The sequence below is a fragment of the Stigmatopora argus genome, chromosome 10, assembly GCF_051989625.1.
Source record: "Stigmatopora argus isolate UIUO_Sarg chromosome 10, RoL_Sarg_1.0, whole genome shotgun sequence".
NCBI classification, from domain to species: domain Eukaryota; kingdom Metazoa; phylum Chordata; class Actinopteri; order Syngnathiformes; family Syngnathidae; genus Stigmatopora; species Stigmatopora argus.
Window position 1 is genome coordinate 13,593,800 of NC_135396.1, and position 25,811 is coordinate 13,619,610.

Consider the following 25,811-nt stretch of genomic DNA (forward strand, 5'->3'; position numbering starts at 1 on the left):
GATGCTGGGAGGTGTGCACATTCGGCCAAGCCACCTGCCTGCCGCCGCCAGACCACAACCACCTTTGGTCGATAGCAAAGGAAATGCTCCAGTGCTCTTGAAAAATGTCCTATCTCTACCCGCTCTCACAAATCCATTGCACACAACACTGCATGCCAATGCACACGATTGATAGATAAAAAGCAGGTATTCACAATTGACAGATGAATACATTTTATGCAAACACAATGTAGCACCACCAACATAGGACTTGGCAAAAGGCACAGAAAGCAGAACACTGACATAAGTCACCCACGTTACACAAATACATTTGTAAGGCAACATTAATACTACAGCCTGCTTTGGACAAATATTTACAGCAGGCAAATTTATCATTTACAATGACCTCTGTACCAGCTTGTGAATCACTTTAACACATTAGAATGAGCCGCCACGGGAACACCTTTTGCCTGCAATATTTGGCATTTATCAAACATTTACAACAAGGGAGCCTCTGATGTGTTCAGAATCGCAACAGTTCAATTTGGAAATTCAAAACAATCAAAATAAATGAATATGAAATGAAAAGCTGGGATAAACTGTAATTCACTAAACAAGGCACAGCAGAACAATTTCAGAAAAAATGAACCAGACAATTAGATTGATGGATGAAATGAAGTTTGCACAAATTAAATACAGAGTACTGCTATTGTTTAATTCATTTAGGTAACCTGAGTATTAGAAGCACAAAAACAAGGCAGTGCCGTTTGAAACATACATAACAGATTACTAAGTATCAATACTTGTCTTTAGATGAGCTATCAACTGCAGTTTTTTTCTCTAGACTAGATGTTAAGTCAATACGGACCTAGGGGCATAGTTGCTGAAATACATAAATATAGTACAGCATGAACAAATGATAGAGCATGATGGTCACATGTTCTATCAAACACATGTATTCATTCAATTACTTTATACTTTCATTAATTTTATAGATATCCCCCTTATAAGGTTTTATCTACACCAAAAGAGTTCTACAGAGGAAACAGTTTGTTATTCTCTGAGGCCGGCTCACGGATCAATCCTATTGGTTGATTGTCTGGAGCTCCAGGCTCCGTAATGGAATAGAACTTTCTGACAAATACACATGACTTCATTTCCGCCTTTACACACTTTTACTACCTGCTCTTCTCTTTTTCTGGGACACAGAAATGTTCAGCTGACCTCGTGTTGGATGACGCAGCCCTGAAAGGGAAATAAGAAATAAGCAAATCTTTAAAATCAAAAGCAAATGTTCTAGTGAGCCTGTCTTTGAGGATGTAAAATAAAGACAGACTCCAGTTTGACTTCATGCTGTGTGCACGTTAAAATAACTGTCAGGAGAAACAAGCAACTATTGAGAGAGACAGAGCGAGCCAGGGAGGACTGATGTGTATGTTTAGGTTTGCATATGCTACCTTCACTACAGGTGGGGCCTAGCCAGGTGAGTGGGCACTGACAGCGTCCAGTCAACCCATTACAGCGGGCCCCGTGAGAACACTGACAAGAGAGAGCACAGTCCGGGCCAAACCGATCCCCACTGCAGTCTGAGACAGAGAAACGACAGGAATATTGATGAAAGGTTGTTCTTCATGGCAGGAAAAAAAGTACATTGGAGATTTTCTAGATGTCTGCACTGTGTCTTTAGTCGGAGCAAATCTACCTTTTTCACACATCTGTCCAGTCTTTCCCGGAGGACAGAGGCAACGTCCAGTGGCTGGGTCACATGAGCCACCTGAACAGTCACATGACATTTCACACATAGAGCCAAACTTGCCAGCTTCACAGCCTAAGAAGCACAGAAAAAATGATTCATGTTCAGAGTTGAGGGAAGGACAATCATTCACGCTCACACTTAAACCTAGGGCCAATTTGCATTTTTTTGGGACGTGGGAGGAAAGCGGAGTACCCGGAGAAAACCAACCCAAGCCCTGGGAGAACATGCAAACTGCACACAGGAAGGTCCTAGAACTGTGAGGCCAACGCTATAACCATTCGTCCAACGACCCACTATTAATTTGATAAAATCCATCTAAAAAGTCATCCAAACATTACACATGACGACAGTTAAGGTTGCGAAGTCAGGATTACTTTTGAAAGTCTGCCAAGATTTCTCACTCAGCTTTATCAGTTCTTTATGAGGTACATAGGTCCTCCAAATTAAGAATTTGAGTCATCATTATCAAAATATTTAAAAACGCCTTCTACACGAAGCCTGATGAATTCCATTACAGTGGTACCTCGACATACGAGTGCCCCGACATACGAGTAAAATTTTGAGCAAATATTTATCATGAGATACGGGACTATTTTTGATACACGAGCAGACAGCGGACGCGAGGGGCTGCTCATAAGAACATCATGGGCACTGTCTCTCTCCCCGCAAATCCCTCGTGTAATGTCTCTACGAGCACTGGGCGGAGCGTTGCATTTTTTCAGTGTTTTTTTCCCATTAGTCATTGCGACATAAAAACACGAGAGGCAAAATTTAAGTTTGAGCATTGTAGTATTTTACTTAAGTGTAATAATTGGATGCATGATGTGGCAGAAATCCCCATTGTATTATAATGACAAATATTTTTTCTTAAAGATTTTAGTTTTGTTGTTGTGCTTATTGCTGATATCAGAGATCACAAGAAGACATTTTGATACTTAAACAGGTAGAACCAGAAATTTCTCTATGCTTGTTGTACCTCCAGCTGTGACTGGAGAGCCCATTTAAGCCTTCACACTGTGTGTGAGATCCTGGCAAGCAAGCAGGAGGTCACAACGATGGAAGAGAAATGCATTAAGTGGTAGGAAAACACACGTGTCATCAAATAAACAGTCTGTCTAATCTCCCACTTTCCTCTAAACCTGCCGTTCGGCTCAATAGAACCCTACAGACATTTTAAAACTATATCATACCTGCTTGCGCACATCTAATTAGCATTACACAGACTAAGTGTTATTTCTTTACAGCAATCGAAAGCGTATCAAAGAGGGAACTATTCACAGGTACATGTTATTATTCAGTATTTATTCATTATATTATATGCAATAGTTAATATTTATTATTAATGATGTTTGTAGTGCTATGTCAATGAGATGCAGACTGTACCTGATATAAATCTTTACACCTTGACTGATGTACAAGGATACAAGATGTTTTAATTTAGTTCCAATGGGATGTAGCACAAAAGCAAAACCAAGACAATTTTGTAGCATGTAATATTATTTGGAGCTTTTTCTGATGATCCCATTGATGATTGTTTGACCTGGTTATTAGATTTCATTACGAGGCATTCTATTTTAAAACTGGACCATACATTTCGTCTATATCAATGCATATCAATAACGAATGTTCTCAGACTTCAGTCTTAGCACTGCAATTTTTTATCTTGCCCTTTGATACTTGCATGCAAACACCATAGCTACCTCGATTACGTGCTGCTAACTACTTTAGTCACTCTTTTTTTTTAACCTCAATTCATTTTTTTAGTATATAATTTTTTTATGACACCTAATTTATGTGTGCACTATATGGTGACGCTTTAAATCTCATTGTAATGAAAATAAAGACATCCAATTCAATTCTTTACTGATCTGCTTCATTAAAGGTTTTGAACCATGGACTTTCAAATATGTACTTACGGTTTTGACACTTAGACCCATAGTAGCCTGATGGACACAGACATTGTCCTGTTTCGAAATTGCAGGTCTGCCCGGTGAGACAATCACAACTAAAGGCACAGTTGATGCCAAAATATCCACGTGGGCATCCTGGAAGCATAAGAAAGCAATTTACCTATATAATACATTTTCGATCAGGTGTTAGCCGAGAAAATCATTTTTTCAAATATTGTGATGATGGAAAAATAGGCGAAATCTTTGTATAATATGATTTTACATACTGTGTTGACAGGAGTGGCCATAGTACCCAGCTGTACAGTTACAGGTGCCAATAAAGCGGTCACATATTCCACCATTAAGGCAAGGGCAGTCTTGAGAGCAATTTTCACCATATTTTCCCAGAGAACATGCTTCACAAAAAAATGGATATGAAAACTTACTGGAGTCTTTCATTCAAATACATGGAATACATGCCTTTTGACTTGAAGTAATTCTGTGTTTTAGGTAGCATGATATACTAAGGAATAAATATCTGTAATTCCTGGTGATCTGTTTATTTGTGCAACCCTAACCTGTATCACAGTCAGGTCCGGTCCAGCCAAGGCCACAGTTGCATTTGCCATCTATTGGATCGCACTGACCACTGTTTTGACATCTGCATGTGTAGCGGCATTGAAGGCCGTAACGCCCGCTGGGACAGACTGAAGAAATGTTGAGAAAGCAGCAGGAGATTGCGACAGAAATCAGAACACATTAGAGCACATGCCTTCATTACAAGGCTTGTATAAGGCTTTTAGTTAGAGCACAAGTGTCAAAGTGGCGGCCCGGGGGCCAAATCTGGCCCGCCGCTTCATTTTGTGTGGCCCGGGAAAGTAAATCATGAGTGCCAACTTTCTGTGTTAGGATCAAATTAAAATGAAGAGTATAGATGTGTATTAAATTTCCTGATTTCCCCCCTTTTAAATCAATAATTTTAATTTTTTGATTCATTTTTTCTGTTTTTAGTTAAAAAATCATCCCTGTAAAATCTAAAAATATATTAAAAAAAGTTAAAATAAACATTGTTTTAGATCTATAAAAAACTGAATATCCAGGGCTTTTAATCCAGTTCTTTTAATCCATTTAAAAAAAATCTAAATATTATATCTAAAATGGTCCGGCCCACATGAAATCAGGTTGACGTTAAAGCGGCCCGCGAACCAACCGGAGTCTGACACCCCTGCATTGGAGCAATGCAATAGCAGAAAAAAACTGAAGTCGATCAGAACTACAATGACAGTAAGAGGACACCAAAACGATAAAACAATGAAAAGGACATAAATTATAATACAAAATATAGCACTGAAGCAACTTACGAACAATCGCTCGGAAGGTGACTCGTTCGTAAGTAGGGGAGCGTCTGTATAAGGCTTTTAATATTTTTTGCTACGACAGACATTTTTATTTTTGTCTAATATGGCTCTTTCAACATTTTGGGTTGCCGATCCCCGTGCTAGGCGATGCTTGCTGCGCATCGTGTTCGTGAAAAATGGGTACTCTGTTTATTGACCAACCAACTAAAAACAATTACAAATTGATTTGTTTTCTTGCATGAATTGACATTTGGCAATAGGAATGAGGGCATCAAGACCAATCAGAGAATGAGGTTACACCAACGGGTGAACCAAATGAAGCCCTTCTGCAAGCACTCAAAGACAAACATGTTGTTTATTTAATCAACAGGTCATTAAAGAGAGGCACAGTAGTCTAAATTGGCACTGATATAAAGAATAATCATGTTTCTCTGGGCAATTTACTTTGGGGAAAGCACGAGGAAGAGGTCTTTGATTTCTCGCTGTATTTATTTGTTTCCTTGCCAAATCAAGTGACATGGAACACAGAAAATTAGCTACTTTTAGGTCTCTGTAAACATTTAACAGCAGACATTAGGAGTTGGTGAATATATACACATACAGTACATGTAAAAAGATAAAGAAGTGAGTAATAAGTCCATCTTGGACTGGAAACCCCCCCGTTTACAATTTGCTTCAATGCTGATGAACCAGATTGGCTTATTTTTCCCAGGAAAAACTGTCTGAACCATTAGAGGCCCAACACTGGAATATGTTAATCAAAAAGTATTTTCACTGAAGAGACTGATAAAATATTCAAGTTTAAGGTCAGCAAGAGATTGGCATTCATGATGAGGTAAACTTTTAGGAGGATAGAGAAATACAACATCTACTATGAAAAAATTCTTTTTCATTCGGAATATTTTTTCCGACGTTCATCACACCAGAAAAACTATTTTTTTCATTTTTTTTTAGATGGGCATCCATCGTAGCTGAGTTATGCTGGGAGGGGGATTCCCCGTCTGCAGTCACTTTTCAAGGTCTCCTATTTTTACATGATTTAAAACTAAATATGAATGCCAGGCTATTATGGCATGACTGTGACGTTAGTTATGCACACACCCTGGGGCATGAATGCTGACAGACTCAAAAACACTATAATCAAGCTAAAATAAATCATGTAATGTAAGTAAATATCTAATAAAAATAAAGTAATGTATACTCTCGTTATACATAGTTACTATACCAATTCAATAGGTCACTCTCTTCCTCTGTTCATCTGAGAGAAAGATGAAGCCTGTCTTACCTTTTGGGTCTCTCCACATTGTGCAGATATTTTTTCCAACTAGTAGTCATTGTCCTGTTCATACAGTTAAACATCGTAGCCTTCTGACTTTGTTCTGCTTTATTCTTTTGTTAAGGAATAAAAATCCTTAAATAAAATAACTATTAAAGTGATGACTTATATGTATTCTATAGCAAAACCTACATCGTCTATTCCTGGGAAATATAGGCCTTTTGTTGTTGTTTTTGTTGTTTGTTGCATTTGTTTTTCTCCACAATTACAAAAGATTTTTTTCCTCCTCCTCCATTAGATCCAACATTCACCCCTATGACCCCTCAGTCTGTGTCACCACCATGTGGAGCTAAGCTTTGAGGTGCTCTTCTCCCCAGAACTTACTTCAACTCTTTTCCATATATGAAAACCAACATGCAAAAATTGCCTCTTTAGGCTAAGACCATTTTATCAGCTTTTCCTTGTTGTTATCAATGTGTTCTTTCTCAGTTTTTAATTTGAAATTTTGCACCATGTCCTTGTATGCAGAAAAATAAAAGGTATCATTATTATTAATATTTCCGATATAAAATCATGATAATTCGGTGGATTCCAACATTGATAGATTTAGTATTTATCAAAAAAGTGTATATGTTTTGTTATCATTGATGACTATCATACCTTGACAGGACTGTCCCATTCTTCCAATTGCACAAATACATCTTCCATTTGCTGGATGGCACTGGCTGCCTTCCCCACATGAACACAGTTTAGCACAATCTTTGCCATAGTACCCAATTGGGCAGCCTGTAGGGAAAGAAAGAAGGAATTAAAGACATGATAATGTAAAAATGGATTGAGAGAAATAATAGTTGTGATCATTCCCAAATATTATTTTATCCTTAGAAAACTTTTGAAACACATTTGTTTACTTTTTGTTTACATATATACTACTTCTCTTTGGCAAGCGGTCATACGTTATCCTATTGTGAGGACATTTGTGTGCCTCATTTTCGGAATATTTTGAAGGCCATTACAAAAGCAAACAACCCTCGGTAGGTTGCGTCTAAAAATCAGGGTGGGGTTAATTTGTTTTTAGTTCATTTCTATGGGAAACGTTCGTTTGAATTACGAGAAAATCGACATACGAGCTCAGTCCCGGAACGCATTAAGCTCGTATCTCGATATACCTCTGTAATGGATGGGTGGTTGGAAAGCGACAATACACACACAAAAAAGGAGTTGAGATCACAAACGTACGGGAGCTGCAGTCTGCTCCAATGAAGCCTGGTGGACAGTAGCAAGTCCCTGTCCTGAAGTCACAACGGCCACCATTGAGACAACTGCATCGTGACTTACAGTTTGGGCCATAGGTTCCTGAGCGACACCCTGAAGAGATAAAACCCAAAATAATATTAAAAACTCAATTTGAGAGTGATGAACATTGCGACTTATCTTAACTAGTCATATATTGTGTAGATGGAGGTTTAAAAACATGGTATGTGAGCAAAGGGTCCTAGGATTTTCTCCCAATGTATGGAAATAGAATATACTTAAAGCTGAGATTTTTTTGGCACATTGCATTTCATTACTCAGGGAGAAATAAGGTATCATTCTACTACTTACGTAACTTGCAGCTTGCTCCATAGTAACCAGGTAAACAACTACAATTTCCCGTAACTGGATGGCACTCCTCGTGGTCTCCAAAGCACTGGCATAGCTGACTACAGTTGTTTCCATACATAGAAGCTGGACAAGCTAACATAATAGAAATATGTATGAATACTTCAAAAAAGAAAGACAAATACAGTTTGAAAAACATTTTAAAAAATATTAAAGCTAATTACAACAAATATGATTATAAAAATTCAACACACTCTCGTATGAATTTAGTCCGTGAAACGATTCATGGCAAATCCTGCCAAATTTTGAATCCCAAGTGATATTCAACAGGTATGTAGATCAAAATTTTATAAAGATGTGATACAATATGGACATTTTGTGTACAACAATACTTTTACCCCTATTATAATGTTTTCCATATTTCAACTCAATGGCCTCTGATCATTTTAATACAATACAATACACATTTAACATAATCAGTTCCATTTCAACCAAAAAATACATAGATATTTGGATATTTTTGACACTGAGTCACTGTGCATACAAAAATGATTACGATATTGATCGATTTGTTTGTTTTGAATGATTTTGACTCCTCTATTCTTCACAAATAAATATAGTGACGCCTCAAAATATTCAACAAACACAAACTGTAGTCTTAAAGTGGGGTTTTAAAAATAATATTACAAAAAGACCAAGATTAAATTGATTGTGCTTTTTTCCTTTTATTTCCCATAGCCATTAACAGTTTAAGTGAAATAAAATTGTCAAGAATTCTGTATATTATCTTTAGTTGTCTCAATCATCCACAGAGATTAGTAAAGCCGTGAGTTTATGACACTATATTACTATGCTATACTATACTGTACTATATTCCCAATATTCCAATTGTTCCCAATGACACAAAAATGTGTATATTTGTGTCATTGGCAACACTTGCGCCATTTATTTAGGGAACATTGTCAAATTGGTGCTCAAGTAGAATGGTTTTAATAATTTCAAGAGTGCTGTAGTGACAAAAAAGGACTTAGGAATTAAACATTACTCCATTTGTAGTAGTCAAGCATTTTTTGTATGTCATAGTGTTCTGTCTGAACATAGAGGGACTTTCAATATCAACTGGTCAGAAATCAACATTCTCCAGTTCCCCAACCCTAATGGGGAACACTTACTAACAATGATTTTTTAGATAACTTTTCTCCGCACATGCATTTTTGCTCATAACAAGAATGAATGCACTCCTTTGACCATCAGTCAAAGTGCTTGAATCTGTGAAACAAACATGTTTGCGGCCGAGATCGGGGCACTCAGTCAGGCAGCAGAAGGCAGCGTGGGGAACAGATAAGAAAAGGACTCCAGACTAAAGAGGCAATTATGGAGCTGTCATTACGTATATCTGCCTTCCAAAAGCCCTTATCCGCTGCTGAGGAGACAAAAACAATGCTTTCTGTTTTATTTGGCAACTGGTGTGCAACATTTATCAGATGTCTGGGGACTGTGGTAAGGAGCTGAGTTGTTATTACTTGGAGACTGGTACTCAAATGGTAAGCACCATATATTGAAATATCACTTATAGTAATGTAAGTGTTTGCTGCTCATGTTGACGAGGAATACATCAAATATTTACCATTACTAAAGTAAAAGTATTCACCTAGTATTGCTGTATTGTGCATATTTTGGTGTCTGTCATGTAAAGCAGACAGATATGCAGTATGGTGATATTATTTGTCAACAATACAGAGTTTGAGCACAGTAAAATAAGGGGTAATCTTTAAAGGGGACAGCAGTCTTGTCGTCTTAATATAAATATTTGCTAAACTTTTTGCTAACTTTTTGAAGCCGTGAAGTGAAGGATCACAGTAGTGGGGTGGGTGCCAATGGGAAGGGCGCGAAGTGATACCTGGGAGTTAGTTATACTTAAGAAATATACTTTTTGACTAGAATAAGTGGCACGCTCACTATCAGAGTTCGCTCAGGGAGTTATGCAGATCCATACTTAAAACTTACTTATAATTTTATAGAAAAAATATATTTTTCGGTTGGAGGGGGCGCAAAATGTTTAATTCTTGCTTATCGCAATAGATTAATTGAGAAGCACTGTTTTACAGGCTTACAATAGCTTTGAGTCCTACTGTAAATTAATTTCAAAAGTGTGATAGAGGGTTTAATTTGTCTGACCACCTTCATGTAAATCTAAAATGAAATATTATTGTGTCGTTCTTACTTTTCTCGCAGCCAGGCCCTGCAAGTCCAGCAGGGCAACCACAGATCCCTGTCTCATGATGACAAGAGACCCCAGCCGGACACTGACATCGCTGGGTGCAAAAAGCACCAAAGAACCCCAAGAGGCAAGCTAGGCGTTCAAGTACACATGCAGTCACATAATCAGTTCAAGAAATGAAAATTCATTTTTAATTCCTTTTGTGGTTTTCATGCTTACGTTTGTCACACTTGACTCCTCTCCATCCAGGTTCACATTGGCAGTGGCCAGTCACATGGTGGCAATTTGAACTGTGGACACAGTCACACTTCTGCTTGCATCCTTCCCCAAATAATCCATTGGAACAAGCTTTCAGACATAATAGAACATGTATGGGCATCAGTACACTCGACTGTCATGCATTTGCAGCAATGGCATCCAAATTGCAAGCTGGTTTTGTAAGCAGCTACTATCTTTTTCTGAAGAGCTATTATATCATTTTAATCAATCCAGCATTTTACCTTAAGTATCCATACTAAAGTATTTTTTATTTTAATTTTTAAATAATAGTTACAATCCCACAATGCATTGACTGCAAATAATATACCATTTAGACTTGTATACTTGGCAGTACCCCAATCAGAGGCAATATATTTGATTCACATGAGCAACAATTTGATTCCACATTTTGCTAAATTGTTACACATTCCATGCCTAGTTAAGTCACAAATTCTACTGTTGGTCTCCTTGTGCTGTGAATTACAGATCCCAAGTGTATAGCATTCCCTGCATCAAACCTGGGATCGAACCTTTAACCCGATTACTGTGAGGCCAACGCCCGAACCACTTGCCCACCAGGCTGCCATGAAGGAAAATAGTTTTTTAAATAAAGAAAAACTAAAAAGGGAAGACCGTTGCTGCAACAAAAACTGTTTACTATACATTTTTTATGTCAATTACGGTACTTTGTCAGAAAGAACAGACTTCAGTTAAACGTTGTATGCACTAGGGCACATGTGCCAAAGTGGCGGCCCGGGGGCCAAATCTGGCCCACCGCATCATTTTGTGTGGCCCAATAAGTAAATCATGAGTGCCGACTTTCTATTTTAGGATCAAATTAAAATGAAGAGTATAGATGTATATTAAATTTCCTGATTTTCCCCCATATAAATCAATAATTGAAATTTTCTAATCAATTTTTTCTGGGTTTTTAGTTCAAAAATAATTTTGTAAAATCTAAAAATATATTTAAAAAAGCTCAAATAAACATTGTTTTAGATCTATAAAAAAACTGAATATTCAGGGCTTTTAATCCAGTTCTTTTAATCCATTTGTAAAAAAAAAATCTACATATTATATCTAAAATGGTCCGGCCCACGTGAAATCAAGTTGACGTTAAAGCGGCCCGCGAACCAACCGGAGTCTGACACCCTTGCACTAGGGTGTGTTGCTCCTTTTGCTAAACTTACCCTACCCCCAAAAGGTTATTGCTAATGTCTCATTTTGGGTATAATTGCTAAAAACACATCTTAGTTGTATTTAAGGAGAGGATGTTCAGCAGTGAGGTCCTCAATCACACCCCATTTTAATGATGTGGCTTACATTACCCAGAATGCAGTGAGGTCCTGCCCAACCAGCAGTGCATTGGCAGGCCCCTGTGATGTGGTGGCAGCGGGCACCATTCCTGCACTCACACGTCTGGCCACAGCCAAGACCGTAAAAGCCGTCCGGGCACACTGTGGGTTGAGATTAGATGTTACAATTGGCAACTTTACAGGAAAATAATCTTTTTTTTTAAATCTGTCATCCCTCTTTGCTCATTCAGTTCTTCAGCTACTTGTCTTCACTGTCTTAACACCAACTGAAAATGGCAATATCAAATGGCACTGTTAATTCTCAGAGCGTCAGCGTTCATTAAGTTGGGTCACATCGCACATGTGCAGTGGATCTGGGACACATCAAAGTCAGCAGCAGCTCCGAGGCCGTTCCCTTTTTGGAGTGAGGGAGACCATAAATCGAGCACCTGCTGAGTCCGCAGGCTCCCCCAATGCACAACTAAACAGATCCAGGTTGATGTGCCTACTTATGCTAGCCTGTGGGTTGATAGAAACATCTGTTTCCCATTGTTGAATCAACAGACAGATATTGTTCCAAAGAACAGTTGGTCAGCACGAAAAAAAATTGGGAAACAAATTCATCTAATCAAGAATCAACCTGTATCAATGAACGATCAGGTCCCAAAATACAGTATTGTCGTTTTTTTTCATGTAAAGTTCGATCTTGATTCTTTCCGCAATTTTGTTAAACTTGCTTTGTTTCTATAAAGTTATTTTTGACTGGTAGTTTTAGATCATCTGCAATGAAAACATAAAAAAATACAAATTAAACCCTGCATTCACCTAAAAAGTAAAAATCAACATAATTTGCCCGTTGTCAACCTAAAAAAAAGAAACTGCCCGTTCACGGATAATGAAGCCACAATTATTTGAAACGTGATTTAATATATAATAATAATAAAATACAGTATTTTCTCCCATAAATGCCGTATTTGTCTCTAAAAAATGATGACTGAATCGTGGGTACGGCCTATATGCACACAAATTACACTTCACATGCACGAAACGCCATAACGCAAGACATTGCGGTCATTTATTTCAAAATAGAGAAAGGATAAACAGATAAAACGCTTAAGAAAAGTTATTTTGACATCTATAAATGAAATTCAAGAAAAAAAGAAACCATATCTCGCATAAAGATATACGTGGAGGCGCCTAATAAGCGAGGAAATACGGTAATAATTGGTATACCATCCTTGGGCAGCAACAACCTTAAGCAAATGTTTGTCATATGTAGTTGCAGATCAGACCATACCGACAGTGAGGAGGAATTTTGACCTATTAATCTGTATAAAACTTTCAATTCAGCAATACCTGGAGATGTCTGGTGTGAATGGCTCTTTTGAGGTCATGCCACAATATCACTCAGGTTGAAGTCAGGACTCGAGTGTGTGCATTATTGGTTCTTTATCTCTTTGTGCCTTCCCATTGGTTCGCAACCAATTCAGGGTGTACCCAGCCTACTCCCCATATTTAGCTCCAGCCACCCCTCCAACCCTTGTGACAATGAGCGGAAAGGAAGATGAAAAGACCAATATTAATGGCAGTTATCCACAAACACCATTTTGTGCTGCACATATTCCACCATAGTATTTGGCACCTTTTTGTAATTGCCTTCTGCTGGCATGTTTTGGAACTGTCTTCACAGAATATTGGATGCATAAAGGACAAAGTGTTTTTTTTATTTTTCTATCTAACAACATGGCAGACCCACCAAGGTTCAAAGCCTCAGGGCTTTGACTAGTTCTGTTTCAGTTTAATTTGAGTTTTTTTCATTTAGATCATTTGTTGATTATTTATATAACGGGAACTTTTCAAAGTGATTATGGATGATGACAAATTCTGAGTAAATTTAGTAGTTCATGTCATAAATATTATGTATTAAAAATGATTTTCATGTGGATAAGCATGCAACTTTAGTTTAACATTATTTAATTTATGACAATAATTTCCCCAAGTTTCAATTAAAACCTGTTCCCAAAAAGCAATAAAAAAAATCTCGGATATCTAACAGTATGATTGTGGTAGCCTGCTTTAGATAGACTCCTACCCAATTATTTCACCAATGAGCCATCCTGCAAGAGACCACCTCATCTAGCCATACAGAGATCAGTGAACCATGTAACCATAGGAAGCCACAAATTGGGGCCAGCCGAATTGTGGAGTTTTGGTGGTTTCTTCTACTCAGGGTGTTCCCTTTTAGTTAGTTTTTATATAATTTCCTCTTTCTGTGATGCAGTCCACTGCTGCTTTAAACCCACAGCCGCAATGAGCTTGAAGTGTACGCATGCTTTTAGGTATGCCTATCACTGTGTTCCCACGCTGACGGCATGACGTCTTGGCCTGCAACTCCAGCCATGTTGTTAAACCTGTCACCATAAATGAGTTCTATGGTAACACCATTTCAAAAGTACTGGCTATTGTCTGGTGTTTATTATTATTGAAGTTTGTGGTTCCATGCCTGTCTTTTTGTGCATTGCCATGTTTTCAGTGGGGGCTGTTGTTTATTGTGCTTAAAGTCCCCTTTAAAATATATACTAGTTCAAACCTATTATGGTACTTTGCTTAATTGTGCAACTTCCTTTGTAAGCTAAAACAGATCCAATACAATATTAATGCTTAAATCCTCCTTTATCCAGACACAGCAATCTCCTCACCATCCTTGAACACTCATTATTTTGAAATGTAAGAGACCTACGTCCAGCTGACTCAAATCTAGAGAGGCCCATGATGTACTGTTTGAAATTTATTGAATGTGGTTAATGGTTTATTTTTACCAACAGGAGGCGACTAGTTTTCATATTAACCACAGAAGCCTTTGCAGAATCTGCTGTTACTTGTTAGTTTAGAAACATCCCACTTCCTCTCTTGGAATTTATAGGTAGGCTCAGAGGAGTTGGTCCAAAACTACTACCACACACACTGTGTCATCACTGAAAGACTCCATCTCTGAGCTAAATGAGGTCTTTAAGACAGAAGGATTATTTCCAGATCCCTGAATGTGTAAGAAAGAGTGCTGTCAGCCCATAAAGCAAGTCCACAAAGGACCACACAGTCTGGAAGAGAAGACCACAGAAATAGAACGGATAGACAGACCACAAAATAGACATTCCTGATGCCATTTAAGGTTGATACACTGAAAGAGGACAACAAAAACACACCAAGCCAGCATGACATTTAAACAACAGTTCTATGTACCACAGATAGAAACTATTCTGAATTGGGCATCAAATACAAGCAACAAATAGGAGAATCAGCATAACAGCTTTCTTCGACTGAGAAAAATGTTTTGCCTATAATTCAAAGTAGTCCCAGGACCAAAGAAAGTGAAACATTTTTTGACCTTACTAACAAGTCTTCTGAGTCATATAATCTTTGCCATGAATCTCATTATTGAATCATGTGCAAGGATCACTGAAAGCAAAGGTCGTATGACTCGTATCTTTCTATTTTGATTTTGCGAAAGAAAAGACCCATTGAGATCTGGACCATCTCACAGCGTAGGCCTTTTTCTGATTTCTCCTAAAGCCAGAGGCCCGGCGCACTGAGAAACTGAATACCTCAGTTTGAGGGAAATGGGCCTCCAGAAAACACAACCTAGACAGACTGATGGGCCCTTTTGCACAGTAAGGTCCAATCAGACTGACATGAATCATTCGAATGTTATGACAAGGGACAGGAGGCTCTGCTTTAGTGGAGCATAGCCATGATTTTAAGAGGTATGTCTACTCTTGAGGTGATATGAAGTTTTGGGCCTCATAGTATATTTACAGTAAATCTTAAACTTGGTCAAAAGATCATTATTTGAACAACTTTGTGGGACTATATCTATCAACCTTATGCGGAAAAATAAAATGATTCTGAGTGGAATCGATGGATGAATAAATTCAAGCCAAAGATTGAATAATAAGGTACAAACAAAGACATCTTGCTTTCCATTATGGAATTTTGTTTGAATGGTTTAACCAATGGCATCAGAGAGATATGATGATGAAGGCAGAAAAATAAACCTGCAGCGTCCTCTAGTGTAATATAAGAATAGTACTGTTTGCACTCATTATCCTCATAAAAAAGTGAAAAAGTAAATACAGTGTTTTTCATGTACATATATTAAGTAACTCACACAAGGATACACACATCAATACCAAACATTTGGGACCTTGAGTAGATCTTGAAAAAGAATATTGCTGTGACTCTAACAGCAAGGTTGAAAATTGAAAATATAATACATTTTTTGTAGGGCCATGTCAGTCGTGGCCCCTGTGAAATTGTCACCACTCCTCTTACACCACCACTAAAGTGTTCCATCATCAGAATGAGTTCAGCTGAAGGTAGGTAGAGTGAACATATAAAATTCACTATTGAGTCACAGATTAAGTATGATTGCTTTACAACAGGTGCCCGGCGGCCGAGTGGTTGGCGCATCGGCCTCACAGTTCACAGAAGTTTGCATGTTATCTCCGGGCTTGCGTGGGTTAGCTCCGGGTACTCCGGTTTCCTCCCAGATCCCAAAAACATGCAGCGGTAGGCTGGTTGAATACTCTAAATTGCCGCTAGGTATGTGTATGAGCGTGAATAGTTGTCCGTCTCTATGCAATTGGCTGGCCACCAATTCAGGATGTCCCCTGCCTGGTGCCTGTAGTTAGCTGGGATCGGCTCTAGCACCCACCCCCCACGACCCTTCTGGGGATAAGCGGTTCAGAAAATGAATGAATGAATGCTTTACAACAGAGTATGAGTAAGTAAAATAAGCTGATTTGGTCAAATTAAACATTTGACAGAGAGAATTAGACACTGTTTTACATATTCTTTATATAACTTACTTTATATACTTTATGAAACATCTATGAACTTTAAAAATTGTGTATATACTGTGATCCTTCATCACTTCGCGGCTTGATTAGATTGTTTTTTTTATCTTAAGTTGTAGTATTTATATCAAGTGGAGAGGAACTATTTTCAGTGTGAGTACATTATTTAAAATATTTACATTTTTTATATATAGATTATATTTATATATTAATACATTAGTCTTTTCATACGCTTATAGCTGTAATATTTAATAAATACACTCATTGATAATTGTATTTGTGTACTTGTATTTCTGTATGCGCACGAAAACATGTATTTATGGTCGAAATAATAGGGATGATCCTACTTCACGGTTTTTCGATTATCACGGCCATGTCTGGTCTACACTATCCGCAATATTCGAGGGAATACCGTATTATGATTGAAGAAAAACACATGGTAGCAGCAGTCACTGCCTAAACCTTGGACAGTTTTGTTGTTGTCGTTAAATCATATGCATGGGTTGCCTCTCTTAAGAAACTTACTTTCTTCACATTTGTGTCCAGTAAAGCCGAGCTCACACACGCAGTGGCCAGTGACAGGGTCGCAGCCCAGGGTGCTGTTTTGACACTGGCATTTGTTGTTGCATCCTTGACCCCACCAACCAGTTTCACATGCTGCAAAAATAACACACAAATAAACAATAAATACATGAATGTACAACTCAGGTTTACAAATGTATTTTTGAACTACATTTATACTATTATATACTGCAACTCTGTTGTTATCAATAATTAAAAATGCATGATTGTCATTTTCATTATCACTGGGGGAGTAAAGCTTTACAAGCATCTCCAGTGAGGCCTGTCTTCTATTCGGACATGAGATAGATATATGCATTCAAATATACTAATATTGTTTTGTCAATATTCCAACTGGGTACTTATCTCTCAATATCAATATATTGTACAAACTCAGCAGGCTTAAAAAAACACAGACATTGCTTTAACAGTAAGATATTAATATCATAAGTAAGTAATTTTGAGTTTGTTTAATACTGTTAAGGCCAAAATGTGGCATTTCAGCTTGTAACTGAAGTAAACTGTGGTGTTATCTCATTCCTAACCTTCTATTCATTTTCAATATAAGATACATGGTTGAGCTGGAGCCTATGGGAGCTGAGGTCAATCCTGAAATGGTAGCCAATCGCTCACAAGGCATAAGGATAGTCAACTATTCAGTTACATTCACACATTGGAATTTTAAGTCTTTATTAGCTGAAGAAGGATGTATTTAGAATGTGGGAGGAAACTGGACCACCGATGCAATACCGGGTACAGGGAGAACATGAAAACCCACACCAGAAATTTAAAAACAGGATTAAAATCCCAAATCTAAAAACATTCGGAAGATATGTTGCTTACTGTCCTGTTGGGTAGCTCCAAAGAGTACTAAAATGTTCATTTTGTTCTTTCTTTTTTTAAATGTGATTTGACAGAGCAAGTTTCTGAGTAAAAAAGGTAAACGTTGTGGGCATAGTTTAATGTGACACTGTGTACTTTAGCTCAAAGTTGTTGGTAAAGAATTTAACACAACACACAAATACTATGAAGTATATTTCATTCAAACAGAGAGAGAGATCAACCCCAAAAAAAAGTCAGCAACCACATGGTTTCCTTCTATGTATCAAGACATAAAATATGGAATTAACATGCCAGCTAGTGCTATAATGAGTACAGTTAACACCTCAATAGAATATTTAGTTGGAAACTTTTTAAACCCATTCATTTTCAAAGTTACTGTAGCATGCAATTTGAAACACATAATTAAGCAGGGATCTACATATGCAAACTTTAAGCACAGCTGTATTAGATTATATTAGATTAGATTAGAATTTTATTTCATCCCGTATTTGGGAAATTCCCTTGGTTGCAGTAGCAAGACAGTAGCAAGCACAGACACAGAAGACATAGAAGACATTGTAGACCTAGGTAAAAAACTGGAGCCACACACAGGAAGTCCACAAGTTGGGGACCTTCTGCAGACTGAGACTGGGGTTAAATATGCAGCCAGAGACGCTTTGCAATAATGCTGATGCTCCAACAATTCTTTTTTTTAACTGTTAAGACTTTTTAGTCAGGAGCAAAAAATAACAAACACAGTTTTCTAATTAAAATGATTAAGTATATAATAATATTTCCAATAGACACACAGAGTTAAGCTACATTTACGCGGAATGGCTCACCAAGATGACATCCTTCTCCATAAAGGCCCGCAGGACATTGCTGGCTGCACACTCCAGTCCTGGGGTCACATGACCCTCTACCTGGGCAGTCACATGGGTGCACGCAACCTGGACCAAAGAAGCCTGGTTCACATTCTACAAAAGGGCATAAACATACACCACTCATAAACAAAAAAAGTCCCGTTGCAATTACAGTAACCTTTTAAAATACATTACACTTTCACAGCAGAATATGGGAAGAAGTAAGCAATCCCATCTCTATTAGAAAAATTGACCTTTGTAACCCTCACAATGAAAAGTATCATGCTGAGATTCTGGCAGTGTTTCAAACAGTATGTGATCGCAAAATATCGCCAAAGAAAAGTAATACCAAAATGAACAGTTTTCCTACAAAAGGGATTCTATATACCTTTCTCACATTGCAAGCCCTGGTATGCAGGCTTACATATACAGCTCCCCATTTTGGGGTCACAGCCAGTGGAATGTTCTCGAACACACTCACATTCCTTCGAACAGCCAGGGCCGTGCGTCCATCTGGGACAAGCTGAAGGGAATAAGACAAGAAATTGTTAAATATTACTTTGGAGGATTTTACATGTCAGGAATTTTCTCACTCTGGTGTTACCCAGTAAAACAGTTATCACCTTCTTGTAGACTCTGATATTGTTCTTGAGTTGTTTGAACTGCTCAACCCATTCTTCATAATGGCCTCAACTATTACATTAAAGTGTAAATGGCAGCCATTGTAGGCTTTAGTATTATTGTAGAACCATTTGTGGGACAATATTTGCTAGCATCCAGCAAAAAAAAAGCTGTCTGAAAACAACATACATCATGTTTTGTTTCATTTTTTGGCTTGGTACAAAAATAAATTAGTGTTAAGCCAACACATAACTTATATATTAGCTTTATCAAAGCAGCCATGTAGAGTAGCCCCATCAAGTAGTAATAGTTTTTTTTTAACTGTACTTTTTCGACACTGCACTTTAGTGTAGTTATTGCATTTTTCCTCTTTAAATCCACTACACATCCTTGATAAAAGTATAGTCTAACTCTGATGCAGTTACCGAAACCATCACTAATACTACAAAATAAACATACCATGATTTTATACATGTAAATGTATGTTACTAGCTTTTATTTTTAAACATAGATAATTGCATTTATTTATCGATAGATTAGTAGTCTGAGTGCATATGGTCGTTTGTCTCAGTGTTCCCTACGGGTGACTGGCGACTAGTTTAGGATCTAGTCTGCCTTTCGCCAATTGTCAGTTGGGATAGGCTCCGGCAAACTCTGCAACCGTTTCGAGGATGCGTGGTAAGGAAGATGAATGTATGAAACAATGAATGAAATAATGAATGAAATAATGAAATTGCGTGATATATTTGTGGTCTTTTTTTTAAACCATCGACAGCACTACTTTTATACATATTGTAAGTACAACAAATACTCCAAGGTATTTGTGCAAGTAATATTACTGTGCTTACTTGCTATACAGTTACTGTGCGAGACGTTAGTCCGTGTATTTTCATTTTGGTATCATTTACAGGTACATTATACAAGACTGCCCGTGTCAGACTTCCCCAATCTTAAACACATTTTATGGTAGTGCTTTACACCAAAAATCATTTTTTATTCATTTGTCTAAGTTTTCGATAGCCTATATGAATTCAGACAAGGCTGCCTTTCTGCAGTTACAGTATTGACAACAGTTATGAAAATCAAAGACAGATGCAAGTTGAAAGACTGATGAATGCGCAGTGAAAAAATCATAATAATTCTTAGGAATCCTCAATGTAGATGCACTCTGCCAAGATTGTCCCCATGCAGCAGCAAAAACTCCACTCCACCCTTGTCCTGCTTGACAGAGGCCTTGTATGAGGTGCAGCTGGGGTCTCTGGTTACACCCTCTCCACCCTCCAAATGTCGCACTGCAGGATGGAGCAGGCAGCTGTGGGAATCTGACAATACTTTTTGAGCACATTCTTCTATCATCCTGTTTTGTGCTCGCACTGAGTCGCATTCATTCTGCACAAAAACTGCAAAACCAAGTTTTCATAATGTCTAATTGGAGATTTAAAGCCAATCCAAAGATACTTGGGGGTGTCAACATGGTGACAGAGGAGCTAAGGAATCTTTATTATAAACGACTGCTGCCGATAGAGAAGTACTATTCCTTCCATCATTACCACTCTCCAAGCTACGAAGATGCAGACTTTGACAACAAACCCATGGTGCTGGTGATGGGTCAGTACTCTACAGGGAAGACAACTTTTATCAGGTAATTCTACAGGATTCTGTAAAGGAAAAAACACACTACAGTGCCATCGTTGTCTTCAGATATCTTATAGAACAAGATTTTCTGGGTAGCAGAGTGGGGCCAGAGCCAACCACTGATTGCTTCACAGCTCTTATGCATGGAGAGGTGGAGGGAATCATACCAGGAAATGCCCTCACTATGGATCCCAAAAAACCCTTCCGTAACTTGGACCCTTTTGGGAACACATTTCTAAACAGGTGATGCGTTGCGATTGAAAGTGTGATCATATACAGTGGTACCTCGAGATACAAGCTTAATGCGTTCCGGGACTGAGCTCGTATGTCGATTTTCTTGTAACTCAAACGAACGTCTCCCATAGTAATGAACTAAAAACAAATTAATTTGTTTCAACCCTCTGAAAAAACACCAAAAACTGGATATTGCATTGGAAAAACATTTTTATTTGTTCTAATTCGCCAACTTTTAACAAAGTAACAAATAACTAGTGGTTTAATACTACTAAAATGTGTTTAATATTATTAAAATTAGATGGATTTCGCGACGGGGAGAGAGAGGGACAGAGTGAGACGGGGGGACTTCTTGCACGGCAACGCCCTCGTAACATAACATAAACAAATTTAAATGAACTTGGATTACGATGCAGACACACTCAAAAATAATTTTAATCTAACCTTACACTAAACTTAATTCTAATTTTGTTTTAAATGTTGATACCTTTCTTCTCCCGGCCTGGTTGGCTCTATTTGCCTTGCCTCCTCCCTGACTTTCAGATGCAACCCATCGAGGGTTCTTTGCTTTTGTATTCCTTTCAAAATATTCCCAAAATGATGCACACAAATGTCCTCACAATAGGATAACCCACGACTACTTGCCAACGAGAAGTAGTATATATACGCCATTTGCACTGACTAACGGGAAAAAAAAACACTGAAAAAAATGCAACGCTCCGCCCAGTGCTCGTAGAGACATTACACGAGGGAGTTGCGGGGAGAGAGACAGTGCTCTTATGAGCAGCATCTTGTGTCCGCTGTCTGCTCATATGTCAAAGTTTGTCTCGTATCTCAAGATAAATATTTGCTCAAAATTTTACTCGTATCTCAAATTGCTCGTATGTCGAGGTACCACTGTATACATTTATTATGCTAAAAAAAAGTTGCCACGAATGCCAGAAATGTGGTTATTAGGACATAAGACATGTAGAAAAGTGTAATTATGATTTTGAAATATGAATAATCATTTATTTAAATGCAGATTTCAGTGTGTGCAGATGCCCAATCAGGTTCTTGAGAGTATCAGCATTATTGATACACCGGGCATCTTAACAGCAGCAAGGAAAAAACTAAGCAGAGGTGAGTTAGGATACTAGATTTCTCTTTGCTTTTTAACATTTGTAACAATGAATTTCTCTGACACTACATATCCAGTTTATATTAAAGCTATAGTAAAGTCAGATGAGTCAAAGTAGGAATTTGAATGATGCAATGCATAGTCAAATTAATTCGAGTCCAGACCACAGCAGATGAGAACAATTTGAGAAAGTTGGAAAGAGACGGGCAAAAAGTACCCGAGAAGCCTGCTTTACTCCCTTGAAAGTTATCAATGAGTATCATTGAAAAGCCTTGCTAACAGTAACAGCTAGTGGTATATGTTACATGTTTCCTACTGGGGTTTTTTAGGCACAGGGAATAACCTAATTATCACCGACATTAATCAAAACCCCATGTTCCTTCTCCGAAGGCTACGATTTTCCAGCTGTGCTGCGCTGGTTTGCCGAGCGTGTGGATCGGATCATCCTGCTGTTCGATGCACACAAACTTGAGTTCTCCGATGAACTAACCCGAGCCTTTGGTGCTCTGTTTGGCTATGAGGACAAGTTACGTGTGGTTCTGAACAAGGCAGACAGGGTGGACTCCCAGCAGCTCATGAGAGTATATGGGGCCCTCATGTGGTCACTGGGGAAAGTGTTTAAAACTCCTGAAATTTTGCGAGTTTATATTGGATCCTTTTGGTCAGAGCCGAGGCAGATGTGTGACCACTACCAGCTGATAGACTTGGAGGAGGAGGATCTGTTGGCCGACATAAGGAACCTCCCACACAACGCCGCTGTGAGAAAACTAAATGACCTGGTGAAGAGAGCCCGGCTTGTGAGGGTAACATATTACACTACCTGACATGGAACACATTTTCATTCACTGCTAAGATTTTTCAATGTAACGTTTGTTTTGTCGCTTGCTTAGGCCCATGCACACATCATTGGCTTTCTGAAGCAGGAGATGCCGACTGTTTTTTGTAAAGAAAGCAAAAAGCACCATTTGATATACCAGCTCCCAGTCATTTTCACTAAGATCCAGCAGCAACACAGAGTTCCATCAGGAGATTTCCCCGATTGCACCAAGATGCAGGTCACACTGAAAAGCTCGTAACAGCGCTTAACAGAGGCTGGATACTTTATCCAACAGATAATGTCCCATCTGTGTCCTTGACTTAAGCTTAACCCTAAACAATAGCAGGTCAGCTATGAAATGCATTTGGAATATTTGACCCGGGACAAAAGGTTTGACAGCAACAAATGATTAAAATCAGCTTTAAAGGCACTATATTCTCATGATGCTATAGCCTCACCGCTACTCGGACGTTTCGTCAAAAGACGTTTCGTCAAAAGACGTTTGGTCCCCGGACGTTTGGTCCCCGGACGTTTGGTCCCCGGACGTTTGGTCGACCGGACGTTTGGTCGACCGGACGTTTGGTCGACCGGACGTTTGGTAGAACGGACGTTTGGTAGAACGGACGTTTGGTAGAACGGACGTTTGGTAGAACGGACGTTTGGTAGAACGGACGTTTGGTAGAACGGACGTTTGGTAGAACGGACGTTTGATAGAACGGACGGTTGGTCGCCGGTTTGTTACTGTTGAAACCAGCTCTCAAAATTATAATCATGAGAGAGAGAGTGAGTTTAATATCAAAATATCTAATATCAAAATATCAACAGTAAACTCTCTGTCATAATTTGACAGCAAGCGAACCCGGCGACCAAACGTCCGTTCTACCAAGCGTCTGTTCTCCCCAAACGTCCGTTCTACCAAACATCCGGTCGACCAAACGTCCGTGGATCAAACGTCTTTCGACAAAATGTCCGGTCACGAGCCTCACCATGTGAAATTTTGCTTAATAATAAGAAAAGGTTTATTTATTTAAAAACTATCAATACATTTTGGAGTAATCTGTAAATAATTCATTGCCCCTGGAATGTCCTTGTCATTGGCGAACTCAACATGTCTTACAACATCAGTGCATGATTGGACACAAAACATGTCGAGCCAGTTTGCATTCTACTCCGATACTATCCAAAACAACAAATTTCTTAATTCCCAAACTGATTTTGCAAATCAAAACAGCACTTCAAATTATTCATTAAATGGCAATCATATTTTAATGCACATTAAAGTAATGTTTTTTTTTAAATACTTCTAACACGTTTCTCAATGGTTAAAACATTTTAAAAGTCGTTACGCAGAGCACAAGGAGACAGACACACTCATACCTAAGGGCAATTTAGAGTGTTCAACCACCCTATCCTGCATGTGGGAGGATGTGGGAGGAAACCGAAGTATCCAGACAAAACCCTCGCAATCCCGGTAAGAACAGGCAAACTCCACACAATGAGGATCGAAACCCTTTTTCCCGAGAACTGTGAGGCCGACGCGCTAATCACTCGAGCGCCAGGCCGCCTGCCTTCCAGCAATTAGCCAATAATGAGATAAGTACCTTGTGTTTGTCCAGATTGCCAGAGCTCTGTAGGCATTGTAAACCAAGGTCACAAAAATAAGGCAGCCTAAAGAGCAAAGGGTGTTGTGCTCTTCAATATTTTGATTCTGGTTGGAGTGACATTTTTCTTATTTAACTTAATTAAATTTAAGCTCAAACTTGTGGGGGGCACGGTGTAAGAGTGGTCAGCCCATTCGATTCAGAGTACTCCAGTTTCCTGTCATACCCCCCCAAAACGATAAATAAATGGTTGCCCACAAAATATGTGTGTGCGTGCAAGTTTGTGGGTCTCTATGTGCCCTGCGATCGACCGGCAACCAAGGAGTATTTATGAGATTAGTCATTACGTATTATTTTCCTCTAATGTGATCTGATTTAACATTTCCAACTTTATCTTTTTAGGAGCAACTTCTGGGGCAGAATTTCTCAAAGTTCAAGAAACTGAAACCAGGTATGATGGCATCCTTAGACAAACTCCTGAACACTGACATAGCCCAACTGGTGCCGTTGCTTCAGCAACAAGAACTTATGAATGAATCCCTACCCGGGATGTTAGATGGTGAGTTCCTTGGAACTTTCAGGCGCGATTATTACAAGAGACATCCATTTAAAGAAGTCAAAGATGGTGACAATAGTGAACAAGATTCCATTGAATGGATAGTAGAGAAACATAAGCCAAAATATGATGAGATCTTCTACAACCTCAGCCCAAATGAGGGCAAACTTAGTGGAGCCAAAGTTAAAGAATGGATGACAACAACACTTTTGCCAAATTCAGTGCTTGCACATATTTGGAGGCTGTCAGACATTGATGCCGATGGTATGCTGGACAATGAGGAGTTTGCTTTGGCTGTTCATTTTATTGAAGGAAAATTGGAGGGTCATTGGCTCCCGCGTGATTTGCCCGCTCACTTGGTACCACCTTCAAAACGTATGAAAGGTGAAGGGATCTAAACAGGAGAATGAAATATGTACTCCTATATACGTGTATGTGTATATATATATATATATATATATATATATATATATATATATATATATATATATATA

The 25,811-nt window shown here is 38.5% G+C and overlaps 2 protein-coding genes across 2 annotated transcripts in view; one reads left to right on the forward strand and one right to left on the reverse strand.

Annotated features, from left to right (window-relative positions):
• Positions 1–258: 258 nt before the first annotated feature.
• Positions 259–25,811, reverse strand: part of egfem1 (EGF-like and EMI domain containing 1) — a 47,241-nt gene continuing 21,688 nt past the window's right edge. Inside the window, exons 17-31 of the mRNA XM_077611257.1 lie at positions 19,122–19,256; positions 18,713–18,847; positions 17,013–17,144; positions 11,668–11,796; positions 10,301–10,429; positions 10,085–10,213; positions 7,864–7,995; positions 7,498–7,626; positions 6,919–7,044; positions 4,203–4,331; positions 3,912–4,040; positions 3,652–3,780; positions 1,682–1,807; positions 1,437–1,565; positions 259–1,224 (exon numbers count right to left, since the gene is read on the reverse strand). Coding sequence (XP_077467383.1) covers positions 1,145–1,224; positions 1,437–1,565; positions 1,682–1,807; positions 3,652–3,780; positions 3,912–4,040; positions 4,203–4,331; positions 6,919–7,044; positions 7,498–7,626; positions 7,864–7,995; positions 10,085–10,213; positions 10,301–10,429; positions 11,668–11,796; positions 17,013–17,144; positions 18,713–18,847; positions 19,122–19,256 — 1,898 coding nt within the window. The 3' untranslated portion in view covers positions 259–1,144. The remainder of the gene's footprint in view (positions 1,225–1,436; positions 1,566–1,681; positions 1,808–3,651; positions 3,781–3,911; positions 4,041–4,202; positions 4,332–6,918; positions 7,045–7,497; positions 7,627–7,863; positions 7,996–10,084; positions 10,214–10,300; positions 10,430–11,667; positions 11,797–17,012; positions 17,145–18,712; positions 18,848–19,121; positions 19,257–25,811) is intronic.
• LOC144083421 (EH domain-containing protein 2-like) lies at positions 20,668–25,715 on the forward strand. Its single transcript, XM_077611256.1, has 6 exons — positions 20,668–20,996; positions 21,056–21,232; positions 22,248–22,345; positions 22,734–23,146; positions 23,234–23,398; positions 25,164–25,715. The coding sequence occupies exons 1-6, from the start codon at positions 20,776–20,778 to the stop codon at positions 25,713–25,715; spliced, it is 1,626 nt and encodes a 541-aa protein (XP_077467382.1). The 5' UTR covers positions 20,668–20,775.

Coding starts and splice junctions, on each gene's coding strand:
- LOC144083421 (XM_077611256.1), top strand. CDS start 20,776: ATGTCTAATTGGAGATTTAAAGCCAATCCAAAGATACTTGGGGGTGTC. Junction 21,233..22,247: donor GGGAACACATTTCTAAACAG/GTGATGCGTTGC, acceptor ATTTAAATGCAG/ATTTCAGTGTGTGCAGATGC. Junction 23,147..23,233: donor AGAGAGCCCGGCTTGTGAGG/GTAACATATTAC, acceptor TCGCTTGCTTAG/GCCCATGCACACATCATTGG.